This window comes from Neovison vison, chromosome 6 (assembly GCF_020171115.1).
Source record: "Neovison vison isolate M4711 chromosome 6, ASM_NN_V1, whole genome shotgun sequence".
Taxonomy (NCBI): Eukaryota; Metazoa; Chordata; class Mammalia; order Carnivora; family Mustelidae; genus Neogale; species Neogale vison.
In genome coordinates, this window is record NC_058096.1 from 42,487,918 (window position 1) to 42,503,869 (window position 15,952).

Genomic DNA, 15,952 nt, shown 5'->3' on the forward strand with positions numbered 1-15,952 from the left:
TAGGGGAAACTGAGAAGAGCACATGGGATCTCTTTCTATAATTTCTTACAATGGCATGTGAATCTCCAATTACATCAAATAAAATATTCATTTAAAAAAGAGCTATAAAAGCCATATTTTAAAAGAAAGTGAAAACATATGACTAAAATTATTTGGTTTGAGGCATACTTTAGAGAACTATCTAAATCATATGAGTTCAGGTTATAGCACATTGATTTTATTACCCTACACTGACATGTAATGTCTGACAAAAAGTTTTATTCTTGCATTTGTAGACAATCACTGGCAACTTGATCTCAAGCAATATCCACATCTTGGCAAAGACCCTATTGTAATAGTCATATACATATTTTTCTATCACCTAGTTCATGGATAAAGTCTGTGTAAATGAAGTATACAAGAACATATGTCATGGTCATCGGGGACATTCTTACGTATAAAAGGACTTTTTGTAATAATTTATATACATGTGTATTAACTCAATGGATAAGAATTAAATAGCTTTTAATTAAAAATATAAGTCACAACTTCTTTAGAAGAGCAGACCATTTAAGTATTTAAATGCAGAAGTATGAATGGGTATTATTTGCTTATAGAATATATATGGTATCCTGCATTATGCTGGTTTTCTATAATATGTTCTAACAGTAGTGGTATTCTCAATTTCTAACCTCAAACCTCAGACCTTCAAATAGGCAGACAGGAAAGATGTATGGTCACAAATTGGTAATGGTTTAGGAGAAATTGTTAGCTAATGCAGTTCACTTTAGAGTCATTTAACTATGCTTTAAACAATATTATAGTAAATTATACTATAATAAACACTACAGTACAGTGAAGGATAGAACATCCCTTCAATATGAATTCAATATGGGGATTTCCCAAAGTAGATATGACTAGAGTTGAACAGGAACACTTTATGATTTAACTTACTATATTTTTCTACCTCATAGCAAAAAGGAGAGGGACAAAGAGGGAGGGAAGGAAGGAGGGAGGGAGAGAGGGAAGAAGACAGGGAGGGAGGGAGGGAGGAGAAAAATTATTTCCAATTTCTAAAGGCAAAACCTAACTCCGGGCTGGAAAATTCATTTTTAGTTATCCACACATAGCACAAATATTCGAAGTTTTAATTGTGGCAGTTAAAAGAATCAAATAGAAAGGACAATAGGCAGAGGGAAAAAAGTCACAATTGGAGGGAAACACAAGGACGATAAAAAACAAAGGAAATACACTAGTACAATGACTTATTGAAAAGTTAAACTGACAGGGATTATTCAATCTGAAGGAAAAAAAATAGTTATGACCGATGATGAGATCTTACATGTATAAAGAGAAAGAAAATAGTTCATCTTTCCCAAAACCACACAGGAAATAAGTTGTAAGAAGAAAGGATTATATTAGATATTTGACAGGTATATCTAACAAGGAAATATGAAATACAGTGGAAGAGGTTATTAAGGATTATGATGGATTACTCTGTATAGCTGTTTATCTTATGGTATAAAGGAAATAATATTAGAATGTCTAGAAAAAATAAAAACAATGATTTTTGCAAAGACTCTAGTAAGCAAGGACCTGCACTGAAACTTCACTTTATCACCTTTTCATGAAATTCTTTATTCAAATGTACACACACACACACACACACAGTAACAAAACAGTAAAATACTCGATAAATAATACAATACAATAAGAAAACAATGAAAAACTCTATAAATGACAAAATAATCCATGAACATCAAACTAAAAGGCGGTCCCTGAGTATCACAAGGCTTCAAGGTGGGTAATAATGTGTATTTGTTACAAGCACTTACAACCAGAGAGTTCCAAGGATTTCCTGGGGAAATTCCACTACCCGAACTTTAGTCTCACACAGTAAATGCCTTCTTGCTCTTACCTCTGCAGTCCTTCTTATTCAAAAGCATAAAAAAACCACTTTTACAGGAACAGCGGTAACTTCCAGGTGTATTATCACATATCTGGCTGCAACCTCCATTTACATTTGAGGGATCTTTGCATTCATTTATATCTAAGAAGGGAAAAATAAATTATTTTTAATGCAATAAGGCCTCTGGAGAACGTTCTAGGAGGCCAATCCAGGTGAGTGAGGTGGGTTTCATAGACATACCATATTCACACTTGTCTCCTTGCCAACCTGGTTTACAGATGCAAGTGAATGTAGCTTGACCATCTCTGCAGCTTTTGTACCCATCCTCATTGCATGGCAGAGGACTACATTGGTCTGGAATGGCTGAAGGAGATAGACAGCTATTTAATTTTTACTACATGCCACGGTAAAAAAAAGAACTACATACCCTTTAATAGAAATCCTGTGCATGAAGCCTGTAATCAATGAAAAAAATCATAACTCCTTCCTTCAAATAATACTTTTTCATAGAAAAATGAGTCCAATATTTTTTTTCCCTCTATGATCATCAGCCTTGTTCCCTAAACTCCACATATGAGTGAAATCACATAGTACTTGTTTCTCTCTGACTGACCTACCTTGCTCAGCATAATACTCTCTAGCTCCATCTACATTGTCACAAATGGCAAGATTTCACTCTTTTCTAAAAAGAGAAGCAGACCAAGAGGACAGCTTTTTTTTTGCTTGAAGACTTTATTTCTCAGAGAGAGAAAGAGAGCACATGCACAAGCAGGGAGAGCAGCGAGCAAACTCCCCACTGAGCAAGAGGCCTGATTGGGGGACTTGATCCCAGGACCCTAGGATCATGACTGGAGCCAAAAGTAGACACTGAACCAACTGAGTCATTCAGGCGTCCCACCAGGCCAACTCTTAACTATGCAGGATGGCCTGAAGGTTGGCAGAGGGGAGGTGGGGGAGAGATGAGTGAATGGGTCATGGGGATTAGGGGGTGCCCTTGCTGTGATGAGACCTGTGTGTTGTATGTAGGTGTTGAATCACTAGACTGTGCATCTGAAACTCATATTGTTTTGTATGGTGGTTAATTGGAATTTAAATAATTTTTTTTTTAAAAAGTGAGTCCATTAGATAAATCTTTATAATTATTTTATAAAAGGGAACTACTTTTATATTTGCAAGTATATACAAATATACAACATATACAGTATAAATTTACAAATGTATTTTGTTATTTCTTCATATAAATTATATTTGATTTTTGAAACAATTCAATGTGGTAGGCAGAACAAATAAAACTAATTGGTATCAACAGAAAAAACAATTTGGGACTTCCGATTTGGGTTAAGAGGAAGTACATAAACTAGATTCATCTTCCTGCCTTAAATAAATACAACTCTGCTCAAAAGACATAAAACAATAGTTTCCAGACACTGGAAAATAGGTAGCAGAGAACTGGTGATTCCTAGGGGAAGGCCATTTTCTTCATAAAATGCTCCAGAACTTTACCACCATCTTAAATGATACGCCCAGTTGTGTATTTGTGGTCTCTCTTCCCTCACTAGACACTGCGATGGTCCCTTGGTTCCTGTACATTCCCACATCTGTTTCTCAAGCCTTCCTAGTTAACTCTGCAAATTCCTTCCAACACATTCCTGTCTGCTTAAATTAGCCTGAGGAATTTTCTGTTACATGTAAAAAAAAAAAAAAAAAAAAAGTTTTAAAACTAAACAAAACCTAATTGCCAAATTTTTCAATAAATGTTCTAAAAAAATCAAGTTTTTTGAAAAGTGGCAATAAATCAGGTATTAGTTAAAATTCTAGAAGACAGGCTAATCAGCAAATTATTAAATTATTTTTATATCCGGGACACCTGGGTGGCTCAGGCGACTAAGCATCTGCCTTTGCCTCATGTCATGATCCCAGGGTTTGAGGGACTGAGTCCCTCATAGGGTTCCCTGCTCAGTGGGGAGCCTGCTTCTCCCTCTGCCTGCTGCTCCCCCTGCTTGTGGTCCCTCTCTCTATCTCTCTTAACAAATAAATAAATAAAGTCTTTAAAAACATTACTTTCATATCCTCTGGTAAACTAAAAAATAAAGTATGTATTAAATACACACGTTCAGGCAAACTATTTTACTTGTATAATTACAACTGACTTAAGTTAGAGAAAATTCAGATACATGAGTATTTAGATAATGCCAATGTCACATGTAAAATATTCACTAGACAGACATCCCAATTTACATGTTGCAATTTCACCCTTTTGTCTTTGACTCTCACCCAGGAAATTAGAGATAAATAATCTACCAGAGTTATCACTAGGCGCTATACGAATTTCAGAGGGAAAAGGCTAATGTGATATTTTAATGTTTCACATTTCTAAGATTGGTGCCAAAACTTAGAAGAATAAGCATGGCTGCATTTTATACGTGATCACGCAATGACATCCAAAATAAAGCTGTCAGGATAAAATTCTGAAGTTGATGACTTAACGCTTAGTAAACAAGGAACACTGTTCAACTTAAACATCAGATGGAATATTTATTTGGAGTAAAAGAGCAGCATTTACATTTGGGAAAAGCACACACACACACACACACACACACACACACACTCTTTCGAATGATTTTGAGACTATCTCCTTGCCGGGCACACAACTCTTCTAGGGCTCATTTGTTGATTTTAAACATTAGTTATATTTACATGGTATATTTTATTTACTTGCAGGGTTTTGCTTTATTTATTTATTCATTTTTTAAATAGATGGTAGAGGTGTTTACCAGTGACACAGCTCCGCAGATCAGGGTGAGCTTCGGTGGACTGACGTGCAGCAGTGAACAACCCGGCTCGGAAAGAGCCCAGACAACCTGTAAGTACAAGCAAATGTAGTCTTTTTAGAGTAGATACATTTACTTCCTCTGAAATCATGGTGGAGGTAGAAATTATCCAAAGTGATAGAACATTTATCTTTCTGGGGATTGACAGGATTTGGCATTCAAAATGTCATCCATCCCTGAATGTTTCTGTCCACATTTTTAAAAATTTAAATATTCTACCAGCAAGATTACAGTAAATACAGAATCATGAAAAAAAGTTTATGGAAGCTTCTTTTTGGAGAAGAATCTTAAAGCAAGAGATGAAAAAGATCTTAGATTAACAGAAAAATTTATTGGCAACTAAATCTATGCTCTTCACTCTGTAGCAGGACCTAGAGTTACCCTCATATCTGTAGGCCAGAGTCTAATTTAAAATGTCTAAGGGCACCTGGGTGGCTCAGTGGGTTAAAGCCTCTGCCTTTGGCTCAGGACATGATCTCAGTGTCCCGGGATTGGGCCCCACATCGGGCTCTCTGCTCAGCAGCAGACATGTTTCCCCTCCCTCTCTACCTTCTTGTGATCTCTTGCTCTGTCAAATAAATAAATTTTAAAAATCTTTAAAAGTGTCTATAATTAAGTCAATAGATTAAGTTAGTGTTTCTGGCTGCTGCAGGCAACTTCTAATTCTCTCAGTGTTGTATAGAGACCAAGATAATAATATTTGTATAATGCCTCAATATTACAAAGTAGGTTTACTTCATTTAATTTCTCACTACAACTCTGTGAAATTAGATCTAGCAATCTGGCAGCAAAAACAGCTGAAGTAACAGATAAATACTTATATACTTTAAGTAGGAGACATTTAGTGTCAACAACATTTCTTTACCGTCTCTGAAGACAACATTATTTTTATCTGTATCTGTATCTATTTAACATTTCATTGTACAGCTAATCACAACTTGCTAAAGAAATGGTATTTTGATTACCTTTTGCTGAGTAACAACCCCCAAAATTAGAACCTCAAGTAATCCCTCCATTTTGTTCACAATCTGTGGGTCAAATATTAGAAAGGGTTTAGCTGGGCTGGTTTGTCTCTGTTACACATAGAGTCAGCCAGGGCCGCTGAGATTGGAAGATCACCTCTCAGATGGCTTTTCTTTTATTTTTTTTTAAAGATTTTATTTATTTATTTGAGAGAGAGAGAGAGAGGATGAAAGAGAGCATGAGAGGGGAGTAGGTCAGAGGGAGCAGCAGACTCCTCATGGAGCTGGGAGCCCAATGCGGGCCTTGATCCCCAGGCTCTGGGATCATGACCTGAGCCAAAGGCAGTTGCCTAACCAACTGAGCTACCCAGGCACCCTGAGATGGCTTTTCACTCACATGGCTGACATCTCTCTCTTCCCATGTGGTCATAATTCAGGACTTCTCAATGTGGTTCAGTTTCGTTTAGCATGCTGGTCCTAAAGTGGCTCTTCTTTCATGGCAGCTGGCTTCCAGGAGGAAGAAAGCAGAGACTTCCAGACCAATGAAGAGGCATTTTGTCACCTCCAGAGTCTACTGATCAAGGCTATCCCAGGCTACATCCAAATTCAGGGAGCAAGGAGGCACTATGTTTATGATCACTCCATTCTGCTGCATATAAGTTATTGCTTCTAATTTTTTGCTAGCTAAACTTTACTCCACTGCAAGCAACCACCATTTTTATAATCCCCTCTACCCATGAAAGATACTTAGATCGCCCCCAACGTCCCACCTCTACAAGTTGCACTGCAATGGATATCTTCATGTGGATCTCATTAGTACATGCATAAGAAATAGATACCCAGGGGTTTCAAGAATTGTGGGATCATTAGATAGGCACATAGTTAGTGACTCTCCAGAGGTGTGTTTCCACCACACAGCTTAAGAATTTCTGTATTTGGCTTTCTAACTTATACCACAATAGTCAAGTAAGTGATATTTCATATTGTTTTTCTGATTTCTAGTGAGATGGAGCATACCTTATGTCATTTATTATTAAAGATTTTTATTTATTTATTTCACAGAGATCACAAGTAGGCAAACAGGAAGGCAGACAGAGAGAGGAGGAAGCAGGCTCCCTGCAGAACAGAGAGCCTGATGCGGGGCTTGATCCCAGAACCCTGAGATCACGACCTGAGCAAAAGGGAGAGGTTTTAACCCACTGAGCCACCCAGGTGCCCCTCCTTATGTCATTTAAAAAATTTTTGTTTCCAGGGCATTTTTCTACGGTGGTATTGGTCCTGGACAAAAGTATCAAAATTTGTAAATTATATGGTTGTTCTGTATAAACTTTATCAAGCTCAGAAAATTCTCCTATAATCAGGAGATTTCTTTTTTTGCACAGTTTGCAAAAAGGTTTTATAATTAAATGCTGAATTTTATCAACTGCTTTTTCTGTATGAACTGAGGTAATAATATACTCTTTATGTGGATAATTAAATTGATAGATTTTCTGATGTTAAACCATTATGTATTTCTGTAATAAACCCTACTTCTTTATGATATATTATTTTAATACACTTTAGATTATATTGGACAACATTTTATTTAGAATTAATTTATAATTGAAAAGGAATTTTATTTTTATTTTCTTGTGTCGTTCTTAACCTGATTTTGGAATCAAGATTACTTCAAACTTTCTGAATAAGCTCACAGCATAGAACCTTATTCTCTCTTCTTGGACAATTTTATAAGCGAAAACAACATTTTTTTTTTTAATTTAGAAGAAGTCATTTGTATAACATCTGGGTTTGAATTTGAGGGGCACCATGGAAGAGGGCTTTGATTGAGGTTTTGCTGATTTAGTAATTACTTGTAACCAAGTTATCAACTTCTTCCTATAAAATTATAGTGTTATGTATTTTTCTGGGAATATATCCCTTTTATCAAATTTCTAAATATATTTTGGTACAGCTATTTTTATTGTTTTGTGATTATACTTTATGATTATCTTTATTTTACCATTATAAATTCAATCTATGTTGGGCTTATAGTATTTCTTCTTTGTATCCTACACTTTGTGTTTTGGCATTTTGTTTTTCTCTTTTTCTTTTTTCTTAATTATTCTTACTAGAGGTCAGTCTAACTTACTAACCTTTTCGAAGAATAACATTTTGCTTTTGTGAATCTTTTGTTTTCCTTTTAACTTATTTCTACCCATATTTTTGTTATTTCCTTATTTTTTGCTGCTAAGAGTTTGCAATATTGTACTTTTTTAAACCTTTTCTTGATTTGTATGATTAGGTAATTTCTTAAATACTCCAGATGGTCCTCTTACTGCTACCTCAGCAGTCAGCACCCAACTTCCCACACACACATATTAGGTCAAGCCAGCCTTCAGTTTATTCATGAATTTCTCACATTTCTTGCAGTTTTTCATTTTATTTTGTTATCATTAGTGCCTAGAATGCCAATGTTTCTCTTGAGATGATTTTAAGAGAAGGAAGGAGTCAGCAGTCTGGGCTAATTAATTGACTTGGCAAGAACCAGAAACTAAAATTTATTTTTAATGTTTATATTTAGGCTCAGAACTGAACATTTTCCAAAGAAGTTTCTCTTCCATTAATATAAAAATCCACTCTATCAGGTGATATTTAAAAGGCTTTCATAAATGGTAGGGTTATTCATTTAATTTTCTAAGGAAAGAACAGAACTTAAAAACTTAACATTTGTGTGATGAAATTGACAGTATTTTTTACCAAATTCCATGTTTCCAATGCAGTACATATGGTGTATGGATAAACTGAAGCACTTTCTAACCCCTGAAACCACAAATCTAACACTGCCTACTATGTGAGTATTAGTGATCTAAGTTCTTGGGTGGTCTTATCTCACGCTAAGGAGATTCCTGAATAAGTTACGGTAACTAGTAAAATTATGTTAGGTTTGCCAAGGACAGGTTCATAAAGCCCCCCCCCCCATTTGGGGCCATTGGCCTAAGGAATATACACATCAAATGACATAGAAGTTTAAGTTAGGTAGAGTTTTTGTTTTTTTGTTTTCAACAGTGGAATTCATTGCATATGCTTATACATAAGTAAAGACCAAAATATAAATTGTGAGTCAAAAAGTAAAAATGATATAAAGTAAAGTTTTTAAATTAAGGGTTGGTTAAATAATAATACTTTACATTTGAAGAGTAATGTAAAGTGAAAAAAAAAACTATCTACATAAATATACTTATCTGGTGTTCCCAACAGGTCCGAAGTTAGAAAATATAATTATAGCGCACATTTAAATAAGAACCTGAAAAGCAAAATAACTTGTTTAACCTGACACAGTAGAAATTTTTAGATCTGGGAGTAGAGCCCACATCTTACAGGTTTTGTTTTTGGTTTTTGGCTTTTCGTTTTCTTTTTTTGTTTTTTGTACTTGATTATTCTACCATGCTGCCAAAGAAGACAAGCAAAAAGAAAAGAAAGTTGAGTAGAGCCAGAAAAGAGGAAATTGAGAAGGAGAAAAGAAGAAAAAAGAAAAGTATTTTATCTAAGGAACTTTCCCAAAATACATAATGTTATATTAAAAAGCTATTTATCTTTATCCAAATGTACTATGTGAACAAAGGTATATATTTCTTGAGTGCTGATGTCCACAAAAACACAGCTTCATTACATGGACCTAAGAAACAAGGATTAATACTGTATTTTTTAATGCAAATGCTTTTAATTTTTAATAGCCAAATACCTTTTCTATAAAATATTTAAATTCCTACCTAAAATTGAGAAGCTAAAACAGTCTTGACATTCTATCTTTTCTCCACTTTAATTATGATGATTTATGTCATAAACTCTGAAGAGTGTAGAGATTTTTTTCTTTCATTAAAAGATAATCCGTAAGTTCCAGTTATAAAGTAAACAAGTCTTGGGGTATAATGTATAGGACGGTGACTATAGTTAATAATCCTGTATTGTATATTTGAAAGTTGCTAAGAAAGTAGATCTTACAAGTTTTCATCACAGGAAGAAGAAATTATAAATTTGTTGTGGGGACAGATGTTAACTGGACTTACTGGATGGTCATTTTGCAACATATACATATATTAAAAATTATGTTGTAGGGGTGCCTGGGTGGCTCAGTGGGTTAAAGCCTCTGCCTTCGGCTCAGGTCATGATCCCAGGGTCCTGGGATCGAGCCCCGCATCAGGCTCTCTGCTTAGCGAGGAGCCTGCTTCCCTTCCTCTCTCTCTGCCTGCCTCTCTGCCTACTTGTGTCTACTATTACTGTCTGTCCAATGGATAAATAAAATATTTTAAAAAAAATTATGTTGTATACATGAAACTAATACTATGTTATATGTTAATTATATACCAATATTAAGAAGATAACCCATGATAACCATATGCTTCTAAAGAATGTCCTGATACCTAAATATAATTTATCATCAGCCCATGGACGTTTATGGCAAAGTCAGGAGAATGAAAAAGACTAAAAGTCAAAATGCCAGACAGTAATTAAAGAACCATTTCAAATTTGTTTACGTGTCCTTAAATAAAAGGACAGCAAGACTGCTTATAAAATGAACTCTTATGCCCAAGGCTAATTAAATTATACTGGATGGAATAGATGAGTGAAAGATTGGACTTGATCAAATCTAAATTCCCTTCAGAATATTTCTATGATTATATGATTGAGATTCTTTGAACTTACCTAAGTATTTTGGATAAAAATAATCCTAGAAAGAAAGAAAAGACAAAATGTATTTTAGCAAGCCTAAATTTCACTAAATAGTTAAAACTTAATTTTATAATGTGTTTTATATTAAATATGCAAATATATCACATATAACTATCATTTCCACATTACAATATTCTTGCTATACTAAAATATGCCAGGAGTAGATAACTAGTAACATTAAGCCAACATGACACTTAGCTTAAATCAATATTGAGCAATAAAATCATGTAACAAAAGCTTCTAAACTGAAAACAGGTTCTACTAAAGATGTTACATGCAATACATGCTCTCTATTTGTAAATTCTTTAATTTTTCCATAATGATCAGATACCTGAGGGTTTTGGAGGGGAGAGGGGGTGGGGGGATGGGTGAGCCTGAAGATGGGTATTAAGGAGGGCACATATTGCATGGAGCAGTGGGTGTGGTGCATAAACAATGAATTTTGGAACATTGAAAATAAATAAAATAAAATAAAATGGAAAAAAAAAAGAACAGATACCCATTTGACACATTTTATGCCATGCTGATTACACATGCCACATTTAATGTTGAATAGAAGTGACATAATTTGAAGTGAATTAAACTAACATTCATCTTTTAGCATCTTACGTACATGTAATACCTTATTATAAATTGGTTATGTACCAAAAGTTTGTCTGTAAATTGGTAATTTGGACTAAGGAATGTACTTTTCCAAAGGGAGAAAAATGTTAAAAATGATTTCTGAAGGTAAGGTTCTTAGGCTGGTTCCCCAAAAAAGCCTTCTTGGGCCATAATATATCTAATGTGTAACATTAATAGCACAAGAATACCTCACAAACCAGTGTTTCTAAATAAAAACATACTCAAGTAAGGAATATACTTCATCCAGTACAGAGCCAAAGTCACTCTTGCCTTCTCTCACATATAAACCTAAACAACAGTTGTCCACTCATTTGTAAGGGTGGGATCTCCCACCAAGTAATTCGAACACTGGTGTTTTCTTCTACAAAACAAAAGCCAGGAAGACAAGCAACAATGAATGGGTTCAAAAGGAGATGATATGAATGTGAAAGGAAGATATTAGGGACAGCAGGGAGTGTGGACTAGGATATTAGGGATGTGGACAGGGAGCGGATGGGGCAGGATAGAAAATGAGAAGCAGGGGCACCTAGGTGGCTCAGTTGGTTGGGTGTCTGCTTTCAGCTTGGGCCATGGTCTCTGGGTCCTGGGATCCAGTCCCATGTCAGGCACCCCACTCAGCAGGGAGTCTGCTTCTCCCTCTCCATCTACCTCTCCCTCCAACCCTCTCCTCCGTTCATGCCCTCTCTCACTCTCTCTCAAATAAATACATAAACTCTTAAAAAAAAAAAATAAGAAGCAGTCACAAATGTTTCTTTTTCCCTTGCCTTTCATTTCTCCCATTTTTTTCTTTACTCCCTTTGTCATCTTTCTGTTTTGTATATGAGACAAATGTCAAAAAGTGAAGGGGAGGAAGCAAATAAATGAGTTTCCCTTCTCCACTACTTTCCCTCCTCTCCACTATGGTTTTCTACCTCACTCTTCATTTGCCATTCAGTGGCTAAGCTACAAGAACATACATACAATGTTAGAAATATATACTCAGGTATTTAAGGGCTATGTAAGAATATGATATCTTAGAAATATAGGCTTGCCTTAAATGATCCAGCGAAACAAAACTAAAATTAGACTGGGTGGGGTTGAGAATAGGCAAAATAAGAATGGTGATTGCTGATAATTGCTTAATTATCAGCAATAATTAATAATTAATAAATAATACCAGGGGAGGTATATGGGGGTTTATCATACTGTTCTGACTACTGTGGTATATATTTAAATTTCTATAATAAATAATATTATATTATACTGTATTATAAATGTATATATATTATTATATATAACATATATATGTATCCTACACAATAAGAGTACTAATCTGCTATATATTGTGAAATAATAAAATATTTTGTCTTGTCAATTGCTTATCCACAAAAAGCCACAAAACTCGCTCAATCCTGCAGAGTATTAATTCTTTGGTACCTTGGAAAAAATATTCTTTGAACCTAAGTAGAGAGAAAAGGATTAAAGAGGAACTCCGGAGAACACAAGTTGTTACTGTCTTGAGCAAGTTCTCTAACTATAGACAAATGTTCCTGCTCATTATCTTTCATCTAGTCTCATGGTCCCAGAAGCCATGGCTGAGCTAAAGGAGCTACTTTGTATTTGTATTTGCTTTGTATTTGCTTCCTTCCTCATTTCCTTTGGGTTACATAGTTCATGTCAGGAAAAGTATCTGAGGTAATGCTGAAGATTATCAGATTTGAATTCTCAAGGTCATCTTCATCCTAATTTTTGGAGGCACTATTTATAATCCTGTTTTCCACAAGGCATATTAGAAAACTTCCTTCCCTAGGAAAATTAGGAGACTAAAGATAAGGTCTGGGGTCCCATGTTTCTGTATTATATTTAGTGGTCTTTATGATTAAATTCTTCTAGACTAACTTGGAAAAATTTATACATTAAATTTATAAATTCTAACACCAGGAATTAGTGATCATATTAAGTGGGTTCAGGAAACTTCCCAAGGCTTTATGGAAAAAAAAATTTACTTCAGGAATATGGTACTATAATGAATTCTTTCGTAAGCAATCACTGAGTACCTACATTGTACCAAGCTCCGGATTAGGTAGCATTGTCTTCTAAAGCCTGGTTAAAAATGTCAATAGAGAGATTTAATGAGGTATAGTGATAATACAGTCACACACACACACACACACACACACACATTATACTTGAGATACCTTCTTCTCCACCTACCTAATACTACCAAATCCAATTGGGAAAAAAGTATTTGCAAACCATGAGGTCAAGACAACTTGCTGATAATGAAGTATACCCAAATTATAGTTCAGCTAGTACATAATGCTTTGGCAGTAGTATCTTCCTAACAAGCCCACTTTTCTCCGAAGTTACTTTCTTCTGAAATGATTCAGTGGTTACATGTAGAAGGCAATATACACAATCATTAATTTTAAAAAGGAACACAAGGGAACACAGACTCAAGCTGGAAATGTTCAGTCTTTCATTGTATGTCTAGGTATGCTAACTTACTAGATTTCATTCATTCTTACCGTTTCAGGGTCATTTTCAAAGATCTCCCTGGCTTCTTCTTTATTGCATAATTCTTCAATGCATTCTCTTTCAAGATTACCCTTTTTGGTTTCTTCAAACATAGAATATGCACGGCGTTTCCTAACCAGGACTTGTGACGCATCCTGCTTTGACAAAACTGAAGGAAAACATAAGTTTTTATAAGTAAGCTTTTCATTTCTCCATCTAAAATATGATATTTTATTAAATAAGTGAGAATTAAAATCATTGTCTAATGGTGAACTGCATAACATTTAAAATTAGTATAGGAGAATTGAGAAGACAAATATGCAGATACATAAGCACTTTGATTAACAACTCAAAGAGCAGGTTTGGTGGGCAAGTCATAGCATTTGTATAATGATCTTCACAAATCATTCAAGTTCACGCATGAGGTCAAACAAAGCAGACAATATTTAATGTTTACCTTATTATGACTACACTGGAAAAAGCAACATGCTGAAACAACTGTATCAAAAGTTACAGCCACACATCTTTAAAGTTAGAGTAATAAGCTTTCTCAATTTTACTGGAAAACCACATGACCTCTGTAAAGATAGAACAATGTGGGAGTACAGCCTAAGGAGCTATTTAAAAGATACTTGATGAGCTAAAACATTTGATTTATTCACACAAAGGGAAAATAAAGATCTTTGGGAAAAGGAAGATCATGTGCAAAGGACAAAATACAGAAGGCAAAGAGAAAAAATTTGGTAATATCAACTGCATAACAAATTTCAAACAGCTAAGCAGCAACAACAAAAATTACAAAGTTCAACATCAAGTGATAGGCTGGAAGAAAACATTTCATGATACAGACTGGAAAAAAATTACATTCAAAATGTATAAACAGGGTGCCTGGGTGGCTCAGTGGGTTGAGCCTCTGCCTTCGGCTCAGGTCATGATCTCAGGATCCTGGGATCGAGTCCCGCATTGGGCTCTCTGCTTGGTGTGGAGCCTGCTTCCTCCTCTCTCTCTCTCTGCCTCTCTGCCTACTTCTGATCTCATTCTGCCAAATAAATAAATAAAATCTTTTAAAAAAATGTATAAAATGTAAAAAAATGTATAAAATGTAAAAAAAATGTATAAACAACTTTCGCAAATTGAAACAATAACAACAATAATAATAAGCCAATGAATAATAATAATGTGTGCAAGATTAAATACAAAATAATATAAAAAACACTATAATCAAAATCATACAAACATCACTAAAGAGGAAAATAAAAATGGCCAATAAACATGTGAAAAGATGTTCACTACAAATTTTTTAACTAGATTTTTGCCCATTAAATGTGCACAAACTTAAAAGGACTGATAACATCAAGTAATGGTGAGAGTAAGGGGAAACAAGTATTCTTGTATATCAGTGGTGGGAATATATTCTGCTAGGCATTATTTTAAGGTCATCTGGCAGTAGCTGAAAATTTAAGGCACACATACTCTTCAATTCAACAATTCTGCTTCTGAGGATGTCATGCAGATATGTACCTGTGCTGGGAAAGGTATATATAGAATGTTTGTTGAAAAACTACAATATCAAAAAATTAAAAACGATCTAAATAACTCTCAGGAAGGGAAAGGAAAAATAAACTACAATACATCTGTACTGTGGGATAATATGCACCTATCAAAAAAAAAAAGAACATATTCCTCTATTGAAGATCTTCAAAATATATTATTAAATTAAAAATGAAAATTGCAGAATGTCATACTATCACACAACCCTATGTATATCAGGAATACTTGTAGATATGTATATATCATGTGGACAGATACACAGAAAATAGTTTGGAAAAACACTCAAACTACTGATTGCAATTATGTTTGAAGAAAAGAATGGACAGTATGAAGCTTTGGCTTTATTGTTTTAGCATGTAAACAACATTTTTTTAACAACATAATTTTTAATGAAACTTTTTAAAAGCAAAAATAAAACCTAAAAAAATTTTTAAATCCTGATTTAAACCATAATAGTGCTTTCACTAAGATAATCAAGTAATATAAACAGATAAATCTGTTTTTCTCCTTTTTATCTTATGACCTGGAAAAAAGATGAAAATAGAAGGAAGAAAAAGAAAAGCAAAAGTACTAATTAATCAAGTCACCATAACTATTAGCTGAGTAACTGAACATCTTTCAAGAGTGTAGTAAGTAAAGTTACTTTATTTCTCCTACTTGCCAAAACAGAAGTTTAAATGTGATGACTAACTAAATAAATATATTTTTAACCCTATTGTCTTACCATCTTTATCTCTGTTCATTACTAAGATTGAGATTAAATCAAGGCTGTGTGTGTCCAACAGATGTTGTTCTGTGAGCACATTACCTGCCAAACGTATTACTGACTGATAAATGGTAGCCCTATCCACAGTGAAAGAACCTGACACGGTCAGTTATCTCATTTATTT

At 34.5% G+C, this 15,952-nt stretch overlaps 1 protein-coding gene across 1 annotated transcript in view; it reads right to left on the reverse strand.

Moving 5' to 3' along the window:
- Positions 1 to 15,952, reverse strand: part of PROS1 (protein S) — a 65,631-nt gene that overhangs the window by 27,592 nt on the left and 22,087 nt on the right. Inside the window, exons 2-6 of the mRNA XM_044251174.1 lie at positions 13,523 to 13,680; positions 10,365 to 10,389; positions 4,663 to 4,749; positions 2,129 to 2,251; positions 1,898 to 2,029 (exon numbers count right to left, since the gene is read on the reverse strand). Of these exons, the coding sequence (XP_044107109.1) occupies positions 1,898 to 2,029; positions 2,129 to 2,251; positions 4,663 to 4,749; positions 10,365 to 10,389; positions 13,523 to 13,680 (525 nt within the window). The remainder of the gene's footprint in view (positions 1 to 1,897; positions 2,030 to 2,128; positions 2,252 to 4,662; positions 4,750 to 10,364; positions 10,390 to 13,522; positions 13,681 to 15,952) is intronic.